At 35.1% G+C, this 19970-nt stretch overlaps 1 protein-coding gene across 6 annotated transcripts in view; it reads left to right on the top strand.

Annotated features, from left to right (window-relative positions):
* Positions 1-202: 202 nt before the first annotated feature.
* The window catches only part of PRPF4B (pre-mRNA processing factor 4B), a 42490-nt gene continuing 22722 nt past the window's right edge, over positions 203-19970 (top strand). For all 6 annotated transcript variants that reach the window (XM_031946920.1, XM_031946919.1, XM_031946921.1 and 3 more), the window contains exons 1-3: positions 203-477; positions 7909-9111; positions 19440-19616. In XM_031946920.1, coding sequence (XP_031802780.1) covers positions 353-477; positions 7909-9111; positions 19440-19616 — 1505 coding nt within the window. In that variant the 5' untranslated portion in view covers positions 203-352. The remainder of the gene's footprint in view (positions 478-7908; positions 9112-19439; positions 19617-19970) is intronic.

Here is a 19970-nt window from a genome sequence, read left to right as displayed (position 1 = left end):
CTTTCGGCTCAAATCTATGCCAAAACACGGGAATTAAATTCTTGCTTTGGAGACTGTAAATTGGAAGGGGACGGGGCCAAAAAGAAACGGAGAAAGGATGCAAACAGACAAAGCTCAACGAGAACCTTTAGAAAGTTAGTTCTTAAAACTACTTAATTACTGCCCCCAAATAAGTGCTAGGAATATTAAACTCCCCACCCCCGTGAAGGATAAAGGAGCGTATCACCGCGCCCCTGAGCCTGCCGGAAGTGCGTGTGGACGTCCTTACGCTCCACCCTCCGGATGAAGGGTTTCATATCCGGATTGTTATTGAGGACTCATTCCTCCTTTCGTTCTTCTCCGGGTGGGGCGCATGCGCGACGATTCCTTTCCAACTACCACCTTCCCCTGTCCCGGCAGCCGCAGCCGCTGCCGCCAAGGAGTCGGGAAGTTCAAAATGGCCGCCGTGGAGTCTCAGCCGCCGCGGGAAGCGCCTGAGTAAGTGGTAATTCTTGGTAGCGTAACGGCGGGCCGGCTAAGGCCCGGGAGGAGAGCCGGAGGGCTGGTACGGGTGAACTGCACAGGGGGGAAGGGAAATTGAGGCCTAAGAGCGAGAGCCAAACTTTGCCTCTCTCTTTCTATTATGCTGTGGGAAGCGGAGGACGCGGTGGCAGCTAGAGGAGGACGACGAGGAGCTGGCGGGCAGCTCGCGAGCCTCGCTCCGCACCCCTCCGGCTCCGGCTCGGCTGTTAGAGCCCGCGGCGGCTGCGGCCTGACGCGCGTCGTTGCCCCGGGAGGCGCAGGCGCGAGCGGCCTCTCCCGGTCCGGGGCGCGTGGCCGGCGCCTGCGTCGCCCCTCCCAGGAGCCCCTCCGGAAGCGGGCGAAGGGAGCGAGCTAGCCGCGGTGGCCTCGCGCGGGGAGTGGGTTCCAGGGGCGGACGTGCGGCTGTTGCCGTGTGTACTCTGCCCCGCTTTTGTCACCCTGTGCCCAGAACCGGAAAGGGGGCGGCAGGGGCGCGCTTAGATCGCTCAGCTCAAAACTTCAATCCCAGACTATTTTTTGGCAGATGGCGGCGGGCAGGAGGACCACCCAGCTCCTTGTGCCACCTAGTAGGTTTCCCAGTACTTACTGGCATTCTCATGGCTGATACCATGTAGCCTCCCGTTTCAAGGGCTGGAAGTTTGGCTCCAGGTTGTACTCTTGATGAGGATGGGAGGAGGAAGCAGCAGATCTAGTGGAAATGAGGATTATCTGCAAAAGTTAAGATGATATACTTAAGAACTTAAGAAATATAAAAGATAAAGATGCCAAAAACAGCGTTGCTGTACTGGGAATGTTGTTTTGATTTTTGTTCGTCCACTAAAAATAATTTGTGGTTCACACTCCACAAAAACTGCAGATGAGAAAGGGGTATAACTGCCTTTGGAGGAAAAAGTAGTTGGTATCATCGACATTTGTAACGTGGAGGCTAAAGTTTTTCCAGTTAAAAGGACTGAAGCTCAAGTTGTCCTCTGTATATTAGTACCCCCATTCTGAGCCCTTTAAAGTAAGCTTTTTACTTTTGCCAGCTATGAAATTAGAGTTTTGATTTAATATCGCTATATTAATTCATTAATATTAATATCGCTAATAATTTGGCGATCTTTTGAAACTGTCTGATCTTATACAGGAATTCAGATTTCCAAATTAATGCCAAATCTTTTTCACTGATGGCACAACTGGAACTAGAAGAACGCTTTGGATTGGGGGAAGTTTTGAAAGTCTTGGGGGTTGGGGGAAGTTTTTGGAAGTCTTTTGATCCATCCAAAAGCTTGCAACTACTGCGAGATATCTGATTTTTTTTTTTTGAGAGGTTCATTTCTATTTGATTCATTTCAGCAATTACTTGAATAGCAATTAATAAACATTAAGTGCTTTGTGTCCTCATCATTCCTATAGTTTAATGATCCTTCAGTTTGGAATAGTAACAGTGTGGATTTTTATTGTTGAATAGTTTGAAAACTGTTTACCCAATTACAGTTTTAAATTTCAACAAATTAGTTTGTTTAATAAAACATTTATTAAACATTTGTGCACGGAGAATATTTTATTAAACATAGAGATGGACAAAAACAAGGTCCCTATCCATTTGAAACTTACAGAATAATAGAGTGATAGGACACAGAAAAATGAGTAGGATATTTAGATAATCCATAATAGATCAAAATAATATTGCATAGGTGCCAGAAGAAATAGAAACAAAGGCCAAGTAAAAAGTCTGGGTAGAAAAATAGTCATTGATGGGGAAGGGATTTCAAGGAAGACCTGAAGGAGATGACATCTGAGGTAGGTTTTAAAACAGTTCTTAACTGGGGGATCCATGATCTTGTTTTTGTTTGAAAAATATTTTGATAATTGTATTTCAGTTTAATTGATTGCCTTAATAACATGACACACATGGTCAATAAGCCTTACTTTAGATGAGTAGCTAAAAGTTCAGGTAGAATGAAGAGGGTATTCTAGGTATAGGAAACACAGTAAGTCCTGGAAACTAAAATATTGGACAAATATGGGAATGGTTAAGTAGTTAATGTGGATCATAGAATGTGAAGGATTGATTAATATGAGATGATACTTAAAAAACTTGACTGGCTCCAGATTGTGTTAAATGACAAGCTTAGAAAATTGAACTTTAGTCATTAATCAGTGAGAGTCCAGGAAGATTTTAGAACAGAGAAGTTACCTACCACCTCTGAATAGGGTATAATAGCAGTATGAAGGAAATTTTGAGTGAGAAGAGTGAGAGATTAGATACAAGAACTATTAAAAAGTATTTTCATAGTCAAGACTACATGGTTGTTTTGGAGATGTAGGAAAAGGATGTGAGAGATTATAAATGTAGGATTAACTCCTCCCTTAATTCTCATGTCCAAGGATAACACTGTAGTTTAAACCCTGGAAGACTAAGTAAATGATGTGACTTGGATTCACTAGTGAAGTATAAGATACTTAGAAGTCTATTTTTTATATGTAGAATAAAGTTTGAGTGGAGAGATGTAGATTTAAACATTGAAGTCCTGGAGGTAAAATTCTCAGTGGAGTCCAAAATAACTTTTATCTGAAGGATTCAAGTGATTAATTATATGGAGAAAAGCAAGTGAAGAAAATACCCTGAAGGAATATTTAAGATGTGTTTTAAGAGTACTGGGAACTAGAAAGTGAAGAAAATTGGAAGGGCCTGTTTGAGAAGTAGTAGAGCATTGTTTTTGATGCCCAGAGAAAAGGAAAGATGGTGCAGTGTCAAATACTAAAAATGCCTACGAGAATAAAGACTGGGTTTGGTGAGGAGGAAATTATCAATAATCAAGAAGTTTGACCCTAAAGGGAAGCCTTCAGAGTTTGGGAGAATTGAGCATATTTATAGATAGATGGAGAAGAACCCATAAAAAAGTAAAGATAAGGGAAAATAACTTCATTCAAATGTAAAAGGTTTTTTAATACACCCTTCTTTGCTTGTATGATATGACCACCTTTCCTGGAATTGAGCACTCCTTTGTAACAATGAAAAAAAAAGTTAGAAAAACTTTTTAGAAAGTTTTCGAAAAACTGGTTAGAGTAACCACATCAAACAGATTTAGCAACATTCTGCCCTCTGAAATGTCTCTCTTAAACAGTAGTCTTGAACTTGGCATATCCAAAATGAAACCCATAATTCCCCTCTCAACTTCTCCTTTAAAGTTTTAATTTTTTTCTTTTTCACTGTTATTTAATAATCATAATTCACTCTACCAAAAAAAATTACAGTAGCTTATATAAGAAACATTGAATCTTGGTTGTGTAGGGTTTTTTTTTTTTTAATAATGTATTACATCCATGTGTAAACATTCTAGATTTCAGTTTAACTGGGTAGTAATAAACCTGCTCTACTTGTTTCTTTCCTCTTAGAAACTCTTTTTGTTTTCTGTGATTTTAATAATGTTTTCATTAATTACATTTTGGGGGAGTGCATTTATCACATCTCTAACTTGGCACCTCCCACAACCTCTTCAGTTAGAAACCCTTCCTTATTACACATACGTCATCCAACAGAACAAACCAATCTCTTTAATTCTGTCTTGAGTCAGTAATCTATATTTCCACTTGTCTTATTTATGTGTTATCACTTGGTTGTCTCACTAGTACATCAAACTCAAAAGAATACAAAAGTGAGCTTCTCTTTAAGCTCTTTAAGATGAATGTGGTCAATGTTCTATAATTAGTGATAAAGAAAGAAGTGAAGCCACAGATAGAATTAATTTGATCTAGGAGTAGGTACACTCCCTTTTCTGAAACAAGAAAGGAGAGAAGAATAAATGATAATGCTCACAACTTTTGAGTAGAAAGGGGGAAACTGAAGAAGCTTTCTTCCAGACTTCTCCAAAGTCTTTTAGTGATAGAGGAAACTAAGTCATCTCCTGAAAATGGGAGCTGGGGACATTGTAAGCTTGAAGAGAGAAGAATCTAAAGGGAATAAAAACAGGTGTTGCTTAGAGTAGAATAAGATTTTTAAGCTGCAAAGAGGGCAAAGGTGAAGTGAATTATCAACTTTATTAGCAATTAAACAAAAGGACTCTGGGGGGGAAAGGCCATTTGATTGGATCTGGATGTTCTAGGAACAGGGCTACTTTTAACAATATTTTCAAGATTTTTTACATTTGTTGTTGTGTTGTTGTGCAAAATGTCCATGAGTTTGGGCTTCCATGACTAGATTAAACAAATGGTTTTACAATGAAAATACAAATTCAAATAGTGTTTCTGAGAGATTCAGGATATAATAGAGAAGAACGCAGATAGTGTAATATGTTTATTTAAAAACAAACCTTCCACTGCAGTCCTACTCTGCAATGTTGTGATACTCAGGTAACAGCTTCTCTTATCCTCACCATTCCAACACCTTAAAGCCTAATAGAGCGCAAGCTTTTGGCTGGTTCTAGTAAGCTGAAAATATTACAAATATAATCCCACAGTCTAGCCCCAGGTTGCTTCCACCTCGATTTATCACCTTAAAAACACCATCTCCATAGAACTGCTAACTATAATTTGTTTCTGTGAAGTTATCTATTAATTTGTTTAAATGAATGGAGTGTCTGCATGGATAACAGGTCCTTGAAATATTGAAATTACTAAAAACTATAGATCTATCTAGAAGACACAAGTTACTTCTGTTACTGTTTTAATTACATCCACTTATAGAATGTTAGCCTTGGAAGGAACTTGGAGGTTAATCATTTACTTAGTGAGGAATCTTGATAACATTCCTAAAAATGTTCATCCACCGTTTGCTTGAATAACTTTGATGACGGTGTGGGAGGTAGCATATTTTAATATTTTCTAAAAACTAGTTAAATTGATTAGAAAGTTCTTCCTTAGATTTAGAAGAAATCTGTTTCATTTCTGCCTATTTGTGCTGTCTTTCACATGTTAGTTCTTGAAATATTTTTGTCAGTGTCCCTATTGAAATAGGGTAACCAGACCTGACTTCTCACCTCAGACTCTTCTAGCTGTGTGACCCTGGGCAAGTCACTTAACCCTAATTGCCTTAGCAAAAAAGAAAAAAGAGTACCTAGAACAGAACCTAATACTTGTCTGATCAATATAGGATACATTATAGTGAATAAATATCATCCTCATATGGATACTGTTATGGCCTAAAATTACATAAAAATGCTTCCAGGTCTTTTTTTTCTTTAAACTTAGGTAGGATTTTTTAATCAGAAAAAATATTCTACTCAGCAGATTTTGTGAAGCATATAAATAGTCTTTGCCCTTATGAAACTTATATGTAAGATAGAAAGGACTCAGAGACAGATAACTATATCTTTGCACGATATTATATAATCATAATGTTTTGTCATATACTTATATCCCTATTAAATTAAATTTTGTTTAGTCTTAAAGTTATACTATTATGAGATCTTGATTTACCGAAATGCTAAATGGCATTTACCTTTGTATTCATGGTTTGAATTTGAAATTCATACCTTCATACCATTAGAGACATCCTTCTAGATCAACATGAATCTATCAAGCTAAAATTTAGTTTGTATTATTCCACCAACTACAAATTTGTTTAAATAAATGTACTTTAAGCCAATCCACATAGGTTCATTTTGTTTATAAGGATGTGCAGACATTATCTGGATACCTTATTGAAATCAAAATATACTTGTTGCATAGATTTTTTTTTGACTTATTAATTTAATGATCTTATGCAAAAAATTAATGGGTTTGTTTGCAATATTATGTATGAGTTTGGTGAAATCTATTCTCACCCTGGATAAATGTTCATGACTTTAATAAATTATTAAAAATTAACGGGCTCATTGGTTTATAGTTATACTTATTTTGAAATTACGATAATATATGGTTATTTCTAGTCTCCTGGAATCTCTTTCATTCTTTAATATACTTTAATTCTTTAATATGTATTTTTTTCTACCCTTCTCCTTACTAGTTTATTTTAGTAGCAGCATAACGTTTTCCCAGCTACTTAAGATTATCAGGGACCTCTCTCCCTGGAGCTTGAAGACCTGTTCCATGAAGAGAACCTATACTGTCTTTTGTAGCAAGATAGAAGGCAGAGTGACAATTGAAGGAGAAAATAAAGGATGCTTTCTTGTTCCCATTAAGAGCTGATAATATCATAAATCTACATTAGGTTGGAGAAAGACTTGCTTAAAAGAAAGGGTTCCTATACCCAGGGCAATAATTAGAAATATTTTTACTTAATGGTAAAATAAAAGTAGCCCACAGCCCAGAGACTAGTAAGTGAAAGAGCAGGGATTTGTCTCTTGTGTTCAAAATCCAGCTCTTAGTTCTCCTATCACACTATATCCTAATTTTCTCCTACAGTGCTCCACCTTCTATACCACCCTTTGTTTAAATCACTGCTAGAAAGGAAACATTTCCCATCTGTCTCCACTTGGACATCTTCTAAAAAAAAATAGTAAAATATCAATTCTTTGTTACCAGTTTCCTATCAGGCAATTTTTAAGAACTCATTTCCAGGCCAAAGATGCAAATACATATCATTCTTTACTATGAACTAGTAACCATGTTCTTCTATAGGAAATCTTGAGAGTTACTGTTGGCCTCAAAAAGTTCAGAAAGATCTTGTAGGTCTCAAGTCTACAAGGCAACCATTAAAGGTTGGGGTGGGAACGAGGAGGAGATAAACAGGCATTCTTCCACTTCAAACACAAACATATTTGCATTTCCTTCTCCAGAAAGGGAGCTGATAATTCATGTTTTTTATTTAAAGGGAATGATTTATGATCTCATTTGAAACCCTCCCTGTTCTTGGATGTAATTTATTTGTGCCTAGAACTTTATATGTGGCAGCTAGATGTAGCCTGGAGTCAGGAAGACCTGAGTTCAGCTTTTGCCTCAGATGCTTCTATACTGTGTAATCCTGGGAAAGCACCTTTCTGAGCTTCCAATTTCTCAAATATAAAATGCAGATCATAATATCACCTATCTCTCAGGTTTGTTGTAGGAATCAAATGAAATATATATATATATACACACACACACACACACACACACATTTTTTTGTTGTTGAGGCAACTGGGGTTAAGAGACTTTCCCAGGAAATGTTAAGTGTCTGATGCAGATTTGAACTCGGGTTCTCCTGACTTGAGGGCTGGTGCTCTATCCACTGTACCAACTAGCTGCCCCTAATCAAGTGAAATATTTGTAAAACACTTAGCATTACATTAAAAATGTTATGTAAATGGTAGTTAATATAATGTTCTGAGAAGAATGTTAAAGTCATTATTACTTTGGTTTGGTGATATCTCTTAGTGTTTTTCAAATGTCATATCTAGAAGTTATTTTTAAAATGAATCATTTTGTATAGTTACAAATTTTTAAAATTATGGCTTTTAAGATTTTCATTTTATATATTTCTAGGATGGAAGATGCAGATAATTCTGAAAAAAGCATAAATGAAGAAAATGGAGAAGTATCAGAGGAGGACCAATCTCAAAATAAGCACAGTCGACACAAAAAAAAGAAGCACAAACATAGAAACAAACACAAGAAACATAAACATTCTTCAGAAGATGACAAGGACAAAAAACATAAACATAAGCATAAACATAAGAAACATAAACGAAAAGAGGTTATTGATGCCTCTGACAAAGAAGGTGCATCTCCAGCAAAAAGAACTAAAATTGATGACTTAGCTTTGCTGGAAGATTTGGAGAAACAGAGAGCTTTGATTAAAGCTGAACTTGATAATGAGTTGATGGAAGGAAAAGTTCAGTCTGGGATGGGGCTAATATTACAGGGATATGAGTCAGGTTCAGAAGAAGAAGGAGAAATACATGAGAAGGCAAGAAATGGGAATAGATCAACTGCTAGGTCATCAAACACTAAGGGGAAACTTGAACTTGTTGACAATAAAAATAGTTCAAAGAAAAGAAGCAAAAGCAGATCAAAAGAACGGACTAGACATAGATCTGATAAAAAGAAAAGCAAGGGAAGTGTTGAAGGAATTAAAGAAAAAACAACTAGAAGTAAGTCTAAAGAAAGAAAAAAGTCCAAAAGTCCATCTAAAAGAAGCAAATCTCAAGATCAAGCAAGAAAATCAAAATCCCCAGCACTTAAAAGGCGATCTCAGGAGAAAATTGGAAAAGCCAAATCCCCTCCCGAGGATAAGATTAAAGTAGAAGATAAAAGCAAATCAAAGGATCGAAAGAAATCCCCAATTATAAATGAAAGCAAAAGTCGTGATCGTGGAAAAAAATCCAAATCTCCAATAGAACTAAGAAGCAAATCCAAAGACAGAAGGTCACGATCCAAAGATAGGAAATCCAAACGATCTGAGACTGATAAAGAAAAGAAGCCAATTAAATCTCCTTCTAAAGATGCTTCTTCTGGGAAAGAAAATCGATCCCCAAGTAGAAGACCAGGTCGTAGTCCTAAAGGAAAAAGTTTATCTCCCAAACAGCGTGATAAATCGAGACGAAGTAGGTCTCCACTACTTAATGATCGGCGATCCAAGCAAAGTAAATCACCGTCTCGGACTTTGTCTCCTGGTAGAAGAGCAAAGAGTCGATCAGTGGAAAGAAAACGAAGAGAACCAGAAAGGAGAAGGCTTTCTTCTCCAAGGTAATTAATTTCATTAAAATTTTTAAGCTCAATCCTTTTAGTAAATTTATCAATACTTAAAATTTGCCCCATCTTTTTAAAAATTGCTAAGTAATTTTAGTGAATGCGTTAAACTATATTTTAAAGAATTAAATGCAAACTATTAAATTTTTATTCATTTTTAATGAATTATGGGGGAAAACTAGTCTGGAGAAACTTTTCTTCTACCATATATAATGATGTTTAAGATAAGTAACATTCTAACTTGAATTCTAACATGCCTTTTTATTTGCTGTGTGGGGAAGTGTGTAAATGATTGGTTAGCCTTAAGTCATTAGTTGGAATCATAAAATCACAAATTTGTAGCTGGAAAGGACCTTAGAGGTCAACTAATTCTACCCTTTTGTTGTATAAGTAAGGAAGATGACTTCTGAGCCTTTGAACTTGTAATCAATGATGGAATCAAGGATCTAGCAGTGTAGCCCACCCATGACTTAGTAAAACTATCTGGAGTTTATTATAGAAAGATAGCAGGCTGCCTTTTGAGAAAGAATACTGAATCTGGAAGGCATCTTCCTTTTCTTGTTGACTCTGTCACCTTCTATATGAGTGACTGATTAAATCACTTCATCTGTCTGGGCTCATTAAGGACCCTTCTAATGGTGCAAAATTTTTCTAATGTGCACATGTGTACATGTATTGCGGAGAAAGCAATTTTATGTAGACAGCTTCCGTTGTTCTAATCTCCTAGGTAAAGATAGCAAAGCTCCAGGCCTTAATTAAAATTTATCCAGGCTATGAAAAATACTAAGAACTATACTAACAAGGCTTTAAGTATCTTTAAAGGTATCATTTACATTACAGAACTGGAGTTTTATTCCATGAGAATATTTACTTGATTGAAAATTGCAGGTGATATTTGAAAGTTTTGTTGATAATGTTGATAAACATATATGATAAATGATTTTGCTTTGGGTCCTATCTGAATTAAATATTTAAAATTCATATTAATTGAATTACAAATTAAACATTATGGGAAATAATCCTATTTTAGTGAAAAATAATTTGTATTAAAATCAGTGTCATAATATCACTGGCTTTTACATTGTAATTAGATTTTATACATGTATAATGTGCTTCAAAAGTTCTTGAAAACAACATTTTTTAACTTTCCTATTAACTCATGACTCTTTCCTCTCATTAACAAATCTTCCTAACCAGTCAACCATGTAGATTGTCTCCACAGCCACCACCTACTTGGAACTCTCTTCACCCCTTAACTAGACTTGAACCTTTTAATAGTCTATTCTTGAATTAGTTCCTTAATGGTCTTCCTGCCTCTAGCTTTCTCTCCTTTCCAATCTAGCCTCCGTTTGACTACCAAATATTTCTTTATTTTTTTTTAAATAGCTTTTTATTGACAGAACATATGCATGGGTAATTTTTACAACATTGTCCCTTGCACTCACTTCTGTTCCAACTTTTCTCTTCCCTCCCTCCACCCCTTCTACATGGCAGGCAGTCTCATACATGTTAAACACGTTATAGTATATCTTGGATCTGCAGTTCTTTTGTTGCACAAGAAAAATTGGATTCAGAAGGTAAAAATTACCTGGGAAGAAAAACAAAAATTCAAGTAGTCCACATTCATTTCCCAGTGTTCCTTATCTGGGTGTAGCTGATTCTGTCCATCATTGATCAATTGGAACTGAATTGGATCTTCTCTTTGTCGAAAATATCCACTTCCATCAGAATACATCCTCATACAGTATTGTTTTTTTTTTTTTTTTTTTTTTTTTTTTTTAATTTAATAGCCTTTTATTTACAGGATTTATACATGGGTAACTTTACAGCATTAACAATTGCCAAACCTCTTGTTCCAATTTTTCACCTCTTACCCCCCCCCCCACCCCCTCCCTTAGATGGCAGGATGACCAGTAGATGTTAAATATATTAAAATATAACTTAGATACACAATAAGCTCATACAGTATTGTTGTTGAAGTGTATAATGATATCCTGGTTCTGCTCATTTCACTTCGTATCAGTTCATGTAAGTTTCTCCAAGCCTCTCTGTATTCATCCTGCTGACTACCGGATATTTCTAACGAATAAGTCTTAACTATGTCATTTTTCTTGTTAGGAACTTTACATGACTCCCTTCTTCCTCCTAGGTTGAACACAGATTTTTCAGTTGGAACATTTAAAATCCTTAGCTTATTTTTCATGCATGCTGTGTTCAAACCAAACTGGCTTATTTTTTAGTCTTGGAATTCAACATTCCATCACTATCCTTTGTATTTATTGGCCTTTGAACAGACTGGCCCTTATATCTGAAATGCATTTCATCCTCGACTCCACCCTCTTAGAATGCTCAATTTTCTTCACATTCATTTACCCTCTCCTGTGTGAAGTGTTTCTGGATTCCTTTAGTTGATAGACACACTTTTTAAATAATGAGGTATATACTTAGTTTTTTTTTTTGTTAATTGTACATTCCCAAGAAAATAAAAGTAAGCTGGTGTTTAATAGAAGGCTTTTTGGGTTGGTAAGCTTTTTTTCTGGAGATGGTTATATCACATTTCATATTATGTTTATGAAGTTGCTTGTTACTTCAGTATAATTCTAAATGAAGGAAATTGCAACTATGAATTTTCCAGTACCTATGTATGTAATGTGTGTATCATTGGCTTTTAATAGATGGCCTTAGATATAAAGCAGTTCATTTTATTAAGCAAGTATCTACTATGAGAAGGGGGGTACAAAGACAAAAATGAAACAATGATTTCCTTCAAGCGGCAATCATTTTATGAAGGGGGTTATAACACATTCAGAAGTAATACAAAATATGTACAAAGTAATTTCAAGAGGGAAGGCTTCAGGTAGTTAGTAACATCAAAACTGTATTTAGAATTTTGGTTAAGTGAAAGCCTATTCCAGAAACAGGAGACCATTTATACAATGCCACAGATAGAGGAGGTGGGATCCTGTATATAGGATTTAGATTAGCCAGGTTAATTTGACTATAGTGGAGAGTTCAGAAAGAGGAAAAATATAAAATAAGATTAGAAAGATATATAGGAGCCAAATCGAGGAAAGATTTTAAATACCAGTTTGAGTTTGTATTTTATCCTAAAGAGAATACTGAATTTGAGTAGGGCAGCAACATGGTTGGACGTGTTCTTTGGAAACATCAATTTGACAGCCATGTGGAAGATGGGTTGGAGAGTTTGGAGGCAAGGATGAATTAAAAGATTTTTGCAATAGTACAACTAGCAAGATGCTGAGGACCTGAAACAGGGAAGGAGGTGTGTGATTCTAGAGTAAGGTTGGAAGCCATACTTGTTACTTGGTACTTGATTAGACAGTGGAGATTGAGAAAGAATCAAGAATTAAAAGATTATAAATGTAGATAATTAGATGATGGTGGTACTTTTTCAATTAAAAGGAACTTTTAGAGTTATAAGTGTGGAAAGTGGAAATAAAATACATTCTATTCCATTTACATATCATAGTTTTTTTTATCCATTCTTTAACCAGTGGACATTTTTGTTCTAGTTCTTTGATGGATTTGTTCCGTCAGTTATTGTATTCAATTCTTCATGACTCCTTGAACCATATATGCCAGACCCTTCTAGCTATCCTCCTCATATTGTCTGTCCAAGTTCATGTTGACAATTCCCATGACACTGTTTCTCTCATCTTCATTTTCCCCCAACATCAGTCTTTTCCAATGAGACCCATTTTCACATTATGTTGTCAAAGTAGTTAAGCTTCAATTTCAGTATTTGACCTTTTTTAGTAAATAGCCTGAATTAATTTTTTTATGTATTGATTGATTTGACCTTCTTGCTATTCAAGGGACTCTCAAAAGTCTTCTGGAACCATAAATTGAAAGTATTAAGTTCTGTAAAACTTAGTTTTTCTTATAAGTTCACCTTTCACAGTCATGTATTGCTAATAGAAAAACCATAGTTTTTAATTTGCTGTATACATTTGCCATAATTTTCTTTCCAAGAAGTGTGGCAGCAGTCACTGTTGCAGTGATCCTTGAGTACAAGAATATAAAATCTGACACTGCTTCCATTTCTTCTGTTTGCAAGGAAATGATGGGACCAGTTGCCATGTCCTTAGTTTTTTTTTGATGTAAAGTTTAAAGCCAGCTTTTACACTCTTTATCTTGCATCAAGAAGCTCAACTCTTTTTCTTTTTTAAATTAAAAATTTTTTTCAATAATATATTTTTTTCAAATACATGTAAAGATAGTTTTTGATACTCATTTTTGTAAGACTTTGTTCCAAATTTTTCTTTCTTTCTTCAAGACAGTAGGTAATCTGATATAGGTTAAACAAGTGCGGTCCTTTTAAACATTTCCAAAGTGAAAAACCTATGCTTTGATCTATATTCAGTCTCCATAGTTCTATCTCTGGATGTAGATATTTTTTATCCTAAGTCTGTTGGAATTGCCTTGGATCACTGCATTGTTGAGAAGAGCCAAGTCTATCACAGTTGATCACTACATAATCTTTTTTATTGCTGCATGCAGTGTTCTTTTAGTTTTCACTTCACTTATGTGAAGTTTATGTAAGTTTCTCCAGGTCTCTCTGAAATCATCCTGCTGATCATTTCTTATAGAAAAACAATATTCCATAACATTCATATCCCATAACTAATTTAGCCATTTCCTCACTGCTGGGCATCTACTCAGTTTCCAATTATTTGCCACTACACAAAGGACTGCTACAAATATTTTTGTACATGGGGGTCCTTTTCCCTTTTTTATGATCTCTTTTGGATGCAGGCCCAGTAGAGACACTGGTGGTTCAAAAGGTATGCAGTTTTATAGCCCTTTGGACATAGTTTCAAATTGTTCTCCAGAATGGTTGGATCATTTCTAGAGGCCCATCTCTTTTTTTTTTTTTTAATTTTTTTTAAATAACTTTTTATTGACAGAACCCATGCCAGGGTAATTTTTTTTTACATTATCCCTTGCACTCACTTCTGTTCCAGTTTTTCCCTCCCACCCTCTACGCCCTCCCCTAGATGGCAAGCAGTCCTATATATGTTGAATATGTTGTAGTATATCCTGGATACAATGTATGTGCAGAACCAAACAGTTTCTTGTTGCACAGGGAGAATTGGATTCAGAAGGTAAAAATAACCCGGGAAGAAAAACAAGAATGCAAACAGTTTACATTCATTTCCCAGTGTTTTTTCTTTGGGTGTAGCTGCTTCTGTCCATCATTAATCATTTGAAGCTGAATTAGGTCTCTTTGTCAAAGAAATCCACTTCCATCAGAATACATCCTCATACAGTATCATTGTTGAGGTATATAATGATCTCCTGGTTCTGCTCATTTCACTCAGCATCATTCTCTCCAATCCTCTCTGTATTCATCCTGCTGGTCATTTCTTACAGAACAATATTCCATAACATTCATATACCACAATTTACCCAAACATTCCTCTAATTGATGGACATCCATTCATTTTCCAGTTTCTAGCCACAACAAACAGGGCTGTCACAAACATTTTTAGAGGCCCATCTCTTAATCAAAGACTAGCAGAGGAGTAGGGAATGGGAGATAAGGGTTTTGAAGTACTGAATGAGAAAAATGACACTTTTCCTCACTGAATATAGGAGATGAAGTCCTCCAATGAATGAGGGGATTGTGGAATGATAGAGATAATACTTGGAAGAATTATTAAAAAGAGAATGATTAGGTACTTGTTGCTTTTCAGTTGTGTCTGACTCTGGAATTCCATTTGGGGTTTTCTAGGTAAAGACACTGAAGTAGTTTATTTCCTCCAGATCATTTTGCAGATAAAGACAGTGAGCTCCCTATCATACAACTTGTGTCTTGAGACCAGATTTGAACTCGGGAAGAGAGTCTTCCTGATTCTGGGCCCCGAATTTTGTTACAACACTTAGCCGCCCTTATTAAAAGGATTTTTGTGCAGTATGGAGGGCCCATGATATTAAATACCATAAATTTTCAATGAATATATTGATCCTAGTTGTATTACTTTGTTCTACAATGTGAATGAGAACAAAGAAGGGAGGGCCGGGCGGGGTTTATCCAGGATTGAGTTTGAAAAGCTGTAGCTAGCCTGATGGCTGAGTGTACAGTTAATCTGGCCCACAATAGGATCAAGACTGTTAAGTCTGGGAAGAGAGGCCAAAGCAGGGGTGATAAACTGGGAGAATGAAGAATCATGGAGAGATTCTAGAGGTCACTAAAAGGATTAAGAATTCAAGAAAGTTCTCTTTAAAGATAAGTTGTTAAAATTATAAAAAATGCATTTGATCATATGAAACATCTTTCCTTTTTCCTTTGAAATTGTGAGTAAAAGGGGCAGCTAAGTAGTGTAGTGGATAGAACACCAGCCCTGAAGTCGGGAGGACCCGAGTTCAAATATGACTTATTAACACTTCCTAATTGTGTGACCCTGGGCAAGTCACTTAACCCCAATTGCCTCAGGAAAAAAAGAAAAATTATGAGTAAAATATTCTTAGTTTTAAACAAATTATGTTTTAACTCCTCCTTTGCCAGCATTTGCAGCTTTAACTAATTACTTCACCATATCTTGTTTTATAAAATGTAACAATAAAATATTTGTAATCTATTATATTCAACAGTGTTATGGACCAGAACTCTGAACTTAAAACAAAGGATTCTTACAAGGTACTAAGTCAGTGGAATTGATAGAGACAATAGTTATCTAATTTAGCATGGTTCAGTATGATTGATTTAATCCTACAAGGAGTTATGGGCCAGAACTTGAAACAAGGTACTAAGTATAATGGTTAAATCTAGTTTAGCATTGATTTAGTCCTACAATAAATAATGGTTTCCTAGTGATATAATGACTGGTTTGTACTAAGGTAGAAGCTCTCAGGTCCAGAAAGGACAAGTGCACTAGAAGTTCTCGAGAGGCCGAGACAGATTCATTCCACCGTCCACCTTTGTGGTGTCTGCAGGCTGAAGCACAAACCTTTGGATTTGAAGAATTCAGAGGGCAGAAAAGGAGGCAGGAGCTCAAGCTCTCGGAACCAAGGAGAGAGATAGGCCTCTAAGAAAGCTAACCTGGCCCCAGGAAAGGAGACAAGACTTTTAAAGAGACAATAAAGGATTTGGACTTTAACACCTGTCTGCACTCGTGTGGTGATTGCTCTGAATTGAAAGAAAGGCTGCTCCCAGAGACCCCAAGAAAACCTCAACATAGAACATTACATTTTAAAGAGGATATTGCACAATAGAGTTTTCAAATAATTGGTTTCATTGGTAATCTACCTTCTCCTGCTGGCCTAATAATCCTTTATGACCCCTATTCAGTAAACTCCTGTAGATCATCTCTCTCACCTCCAGATTCAAAAATAAAATCCTTTTTGACATTCAGAACTTCTAATACAAGACAATCCCATCTCCAGAATCTCTTGGCTCCAGAAAGCCAGCATTCACTGGCTACTTCTCATCCTTCCTTACCTCTGCCCCTTGGCTTCTCTGCCTTTATCAGCTAAAATTCCATTTTTCTTTGGGAAACCTTTCTTGATCTCTGTTAATGTTAGTGTTTTCCTTCTACCATCTCAAATTTTTGTTTCACATAGGCTTTTTTTTTTTTTTTCCCCAAGCTCTCATTAGGCTGCTTCCTGGGGGAATTTTTTTTTTTATTCTTAGCATGTGCCTGGCGCATAGTAGTTACTTCATTATTTGCTGACTTTTAAATAATGTCTTCTGTTTCCTATTTTGAAAGTATCTGCAACAGAAGTAGAGTAACATGTAGCACAGGAGTGTAGCTAGCACTTAACTAAGCTTTGAGCTTAGATTGGGATTGCTATCTAAATTAGTTTGGAGCTCCTGTAAGGCAGGCTTTATTCTAAGCTTTTCTTTGATATTAAAAAAAGTTTTATATTGGGCTTGTATTCATCTCATCCTATAAGCAGATTTGTTTGTTAAAATGACTCGTTCCTTTTATTCTCCCATATAAACAATAAGTGTATAATTAATGACATTTGTCTTTACATCAGTTATTTTCATCTTTGCTTCTCCAGATTGAACATTCTCTTTGTATCAAAGAAAAATAATTTTAAACAAAAACATCTTAAGCAGTGACCACATTTAACAATATATCTAACATTTGCTCCAGTAGTCCCATGTCTACCATAAGGGCAAAGTTTTGTTTCATTAGCTGTTCTGGGGGAGTTCAACTGCTTTTGTGAACTTTTTATTTACTTGTAGTCATTATGTATATTAATCTCCTTTCTGTGTATTTCATTCTGCATTACTGAATTTTATATATTCTTCATTCTGAACAATAATATTCCATTTCATTTATGTGACATAGTTTTTTTTTAGGTGTCCCTTAATCATTGAATACTCATTTTGTTCAATGATGATTATTTTGGTATATACCTTTTCTTTTGTAAAAAAAATTTCGTTTATATTGTAATCATTATATATTGTTTTCTTGGTTCTGTTCATTTTGCTCCCTTAATCTGTACCAGTTTTCTCATGCTTTCCTGAATTCTAAAAATTTATTGTTTCTTATAGCACAATTGAGATCTTTCTATCTTTGATCTCTTTGATCCTTTTGAGCATTTATGTATTAGGCAATTGTTCTTTGTGATTTTTGTTTTGGAGATTGGACTATTGATAGGTGGTGCAAAGAATTTTTCATTCTGCAGTTTCTTTTCTAATTTTATCTTTTTTTACTCTAATGCAAAAACTTTTAAAATTTCACAGTGTCTTTTCTCTTGTGATCTTTTTCATCTTCTGTTGAGAAAAGTACTCATTCTTATTTATTCTCTTCTAAATTTTAGGTTGTGACCTTTTATTGAATTCATATTAAATATCCATGTTGATTATACTGTGTTAATAGTGCAAGATGTTGGGCTACATCTAATTTCTACAAAATTTTCTTTTTTGCCAGTTACTGTAAAAATGCAAATAGTTCTCAACAATTCATGTTCTTGTGTATGTCAGATTTTAGGTTACTGTTATTTTTTTATTGCTTTATAATTTTCTCATTATTTATTTTGAGAATTTAGGTATTTTGCTCATTGTCAAGCTCTCCGAAATATCCCTTTGATATATGAATATAGTAAAGTGATGAAACTGATCAATCTTCTTTCAAATGACTTATTGAATTTTTATAAAATTATTTGTAGTTTTGTTGGTCATTGTATTTTATGCAAATTTTTCATCTTTCTTGAAAGTTTATTTCCTGTTTTATATTTTTTTAAAAATGGAATTTCTTATTCTTAGATTTTATTAATATTATACAAAAATGCTGTTGATTTTTATAAATATTTTTCATTCAGCTATTTAGTTATTTATGTTGTTTTATTATTTATTTATTACAATTTATTATTAGATTAGTTTATTTGCTGATTTTCTTTGTATACTATCATTCCATTTACAAATAAAGGATATTTATGTATTTTGTTGCTTATACTTTTAATTTTTATTTTTTAAGTTTAAGTTTATTCTATTCTATTATTTTATTCTCTTATTGCTATAGCTAGCGTTCCAGGAACTGTGTCAAATAATGGTGGGAGGAGGATGCTTCCTTTGTTTTATACCTGTTTGTACTGAGAAAGTCTCCAATGCTGGCGTGTGGTTTTAAATATATTCCTTATCATATTAACAAATAAGGACTCTTTGTTGCCTGTGTATTTTCAGTATCAGTGAATACTAATTGTTTTCCTAATATTGAATCATTTCTGAATCCTTGGTATGAATCCATCTTGGATATAGTGAATTATTTTGTTGTCTTTTTATTTTCTGAATTAATTTTATTTAAAATCCTAGTCAATTTGAATACATTCTTTAAAGATGTTATTACTAGTAATAAGCACAAAAACCAAAACCAGAAGTGATCTTGGCTTTGAATAATAATGATTTACAAGCATTTATTATCTACTATATGTCAGGCTCTGGGGATTCCAAAGGCAATAAAATCATTCTAAACAAAAAAGGAGAGAATCTGGTTCTTATGTGGGAATTGCTTTTTTTCTTTTTAATCTTGCATATCAAGTCAGAGCCAACAAGTCTAATATAAAATTAATGTTTTAAAAATAAATTTAAAAAGTTTTTGTTCAGCTGCAAAGTCAGGGCAGAGGGGTTATCTGGGCTTGTACAAGTGGACTATAACATTAGAGAAAGTTGTACATAAGGAAACTTGAGGATTTTTTTCAATACTCCTCTCTTCCCCCTATATCATTTGGTGCATGGGTGTGTGTTTGGGTTTTTTTTTTAATGTTTAAATTTTTTTCTTCCCCCCCCCCAATATTCTAGATAATAAAAGGATTTTAATTTATTTTTTACCCACTTTTCTTATTCTTTCAAGAACACGTCCTAGAGATGATATTCTTAGCAGACGTGAGAGATCAAAAGATGTCAGCCCTATTAGCAGATGGTCTCCAACTAGAAGAAGATCAAGTAGGTCTCCTATCCGTAGGAGATCTCGTTCACCACTCAGGCGAAGTAGAACTCCAAGAAGGAGAAGCAGGTCTCCAAGAAGGAGGTAAAAATCCAGTTGAGAATAATTTCTTTCTCTGGAAATAGTAGCATGCTAAATAACTGATATTCTAGGAATAGATAATTTTTTACTTAATATAAACATAATGTTTCCTAGCAAAAGATTGTAACAGTTATACTATCTCATATCCATGATTTTCATGAGAATTCCTTGTGTGTTAATTTTAAAATTCTGTCAGGGTAGTTAGGTATGATGATACAAATCTAATCCTAGCTACTAGGGTAAGCTGAAATTGATGGATCTCTTGGGTTTAAGAGTATTGAGCTGCAGTGTTATTTTGTATTATGTTGGATGTGTACTAACTTTGGTATTAACATAGACAGCTATTTTGCACAGTGG

This window comes from Sarcophilus harrisii, chromosome 1 (assembly GCF_902635505.1).
Source record: "Sarcophilus harrisii chromosome 1, mSarHar1.11, whole genome shotgun sequence".
Taxonomy (NCBI): domain Eukaryota; kingdom Metazoa; phylum Chordata; class Mammalia; order Dasyuromorphia; family Dasyuridae; genus Sarcophilus; species Sarcophilus harrisii.
Note: the sequence above shows the minus strand (reverse complement) of the source record. Positions and strands in the feature narration are given on the sequence as shown.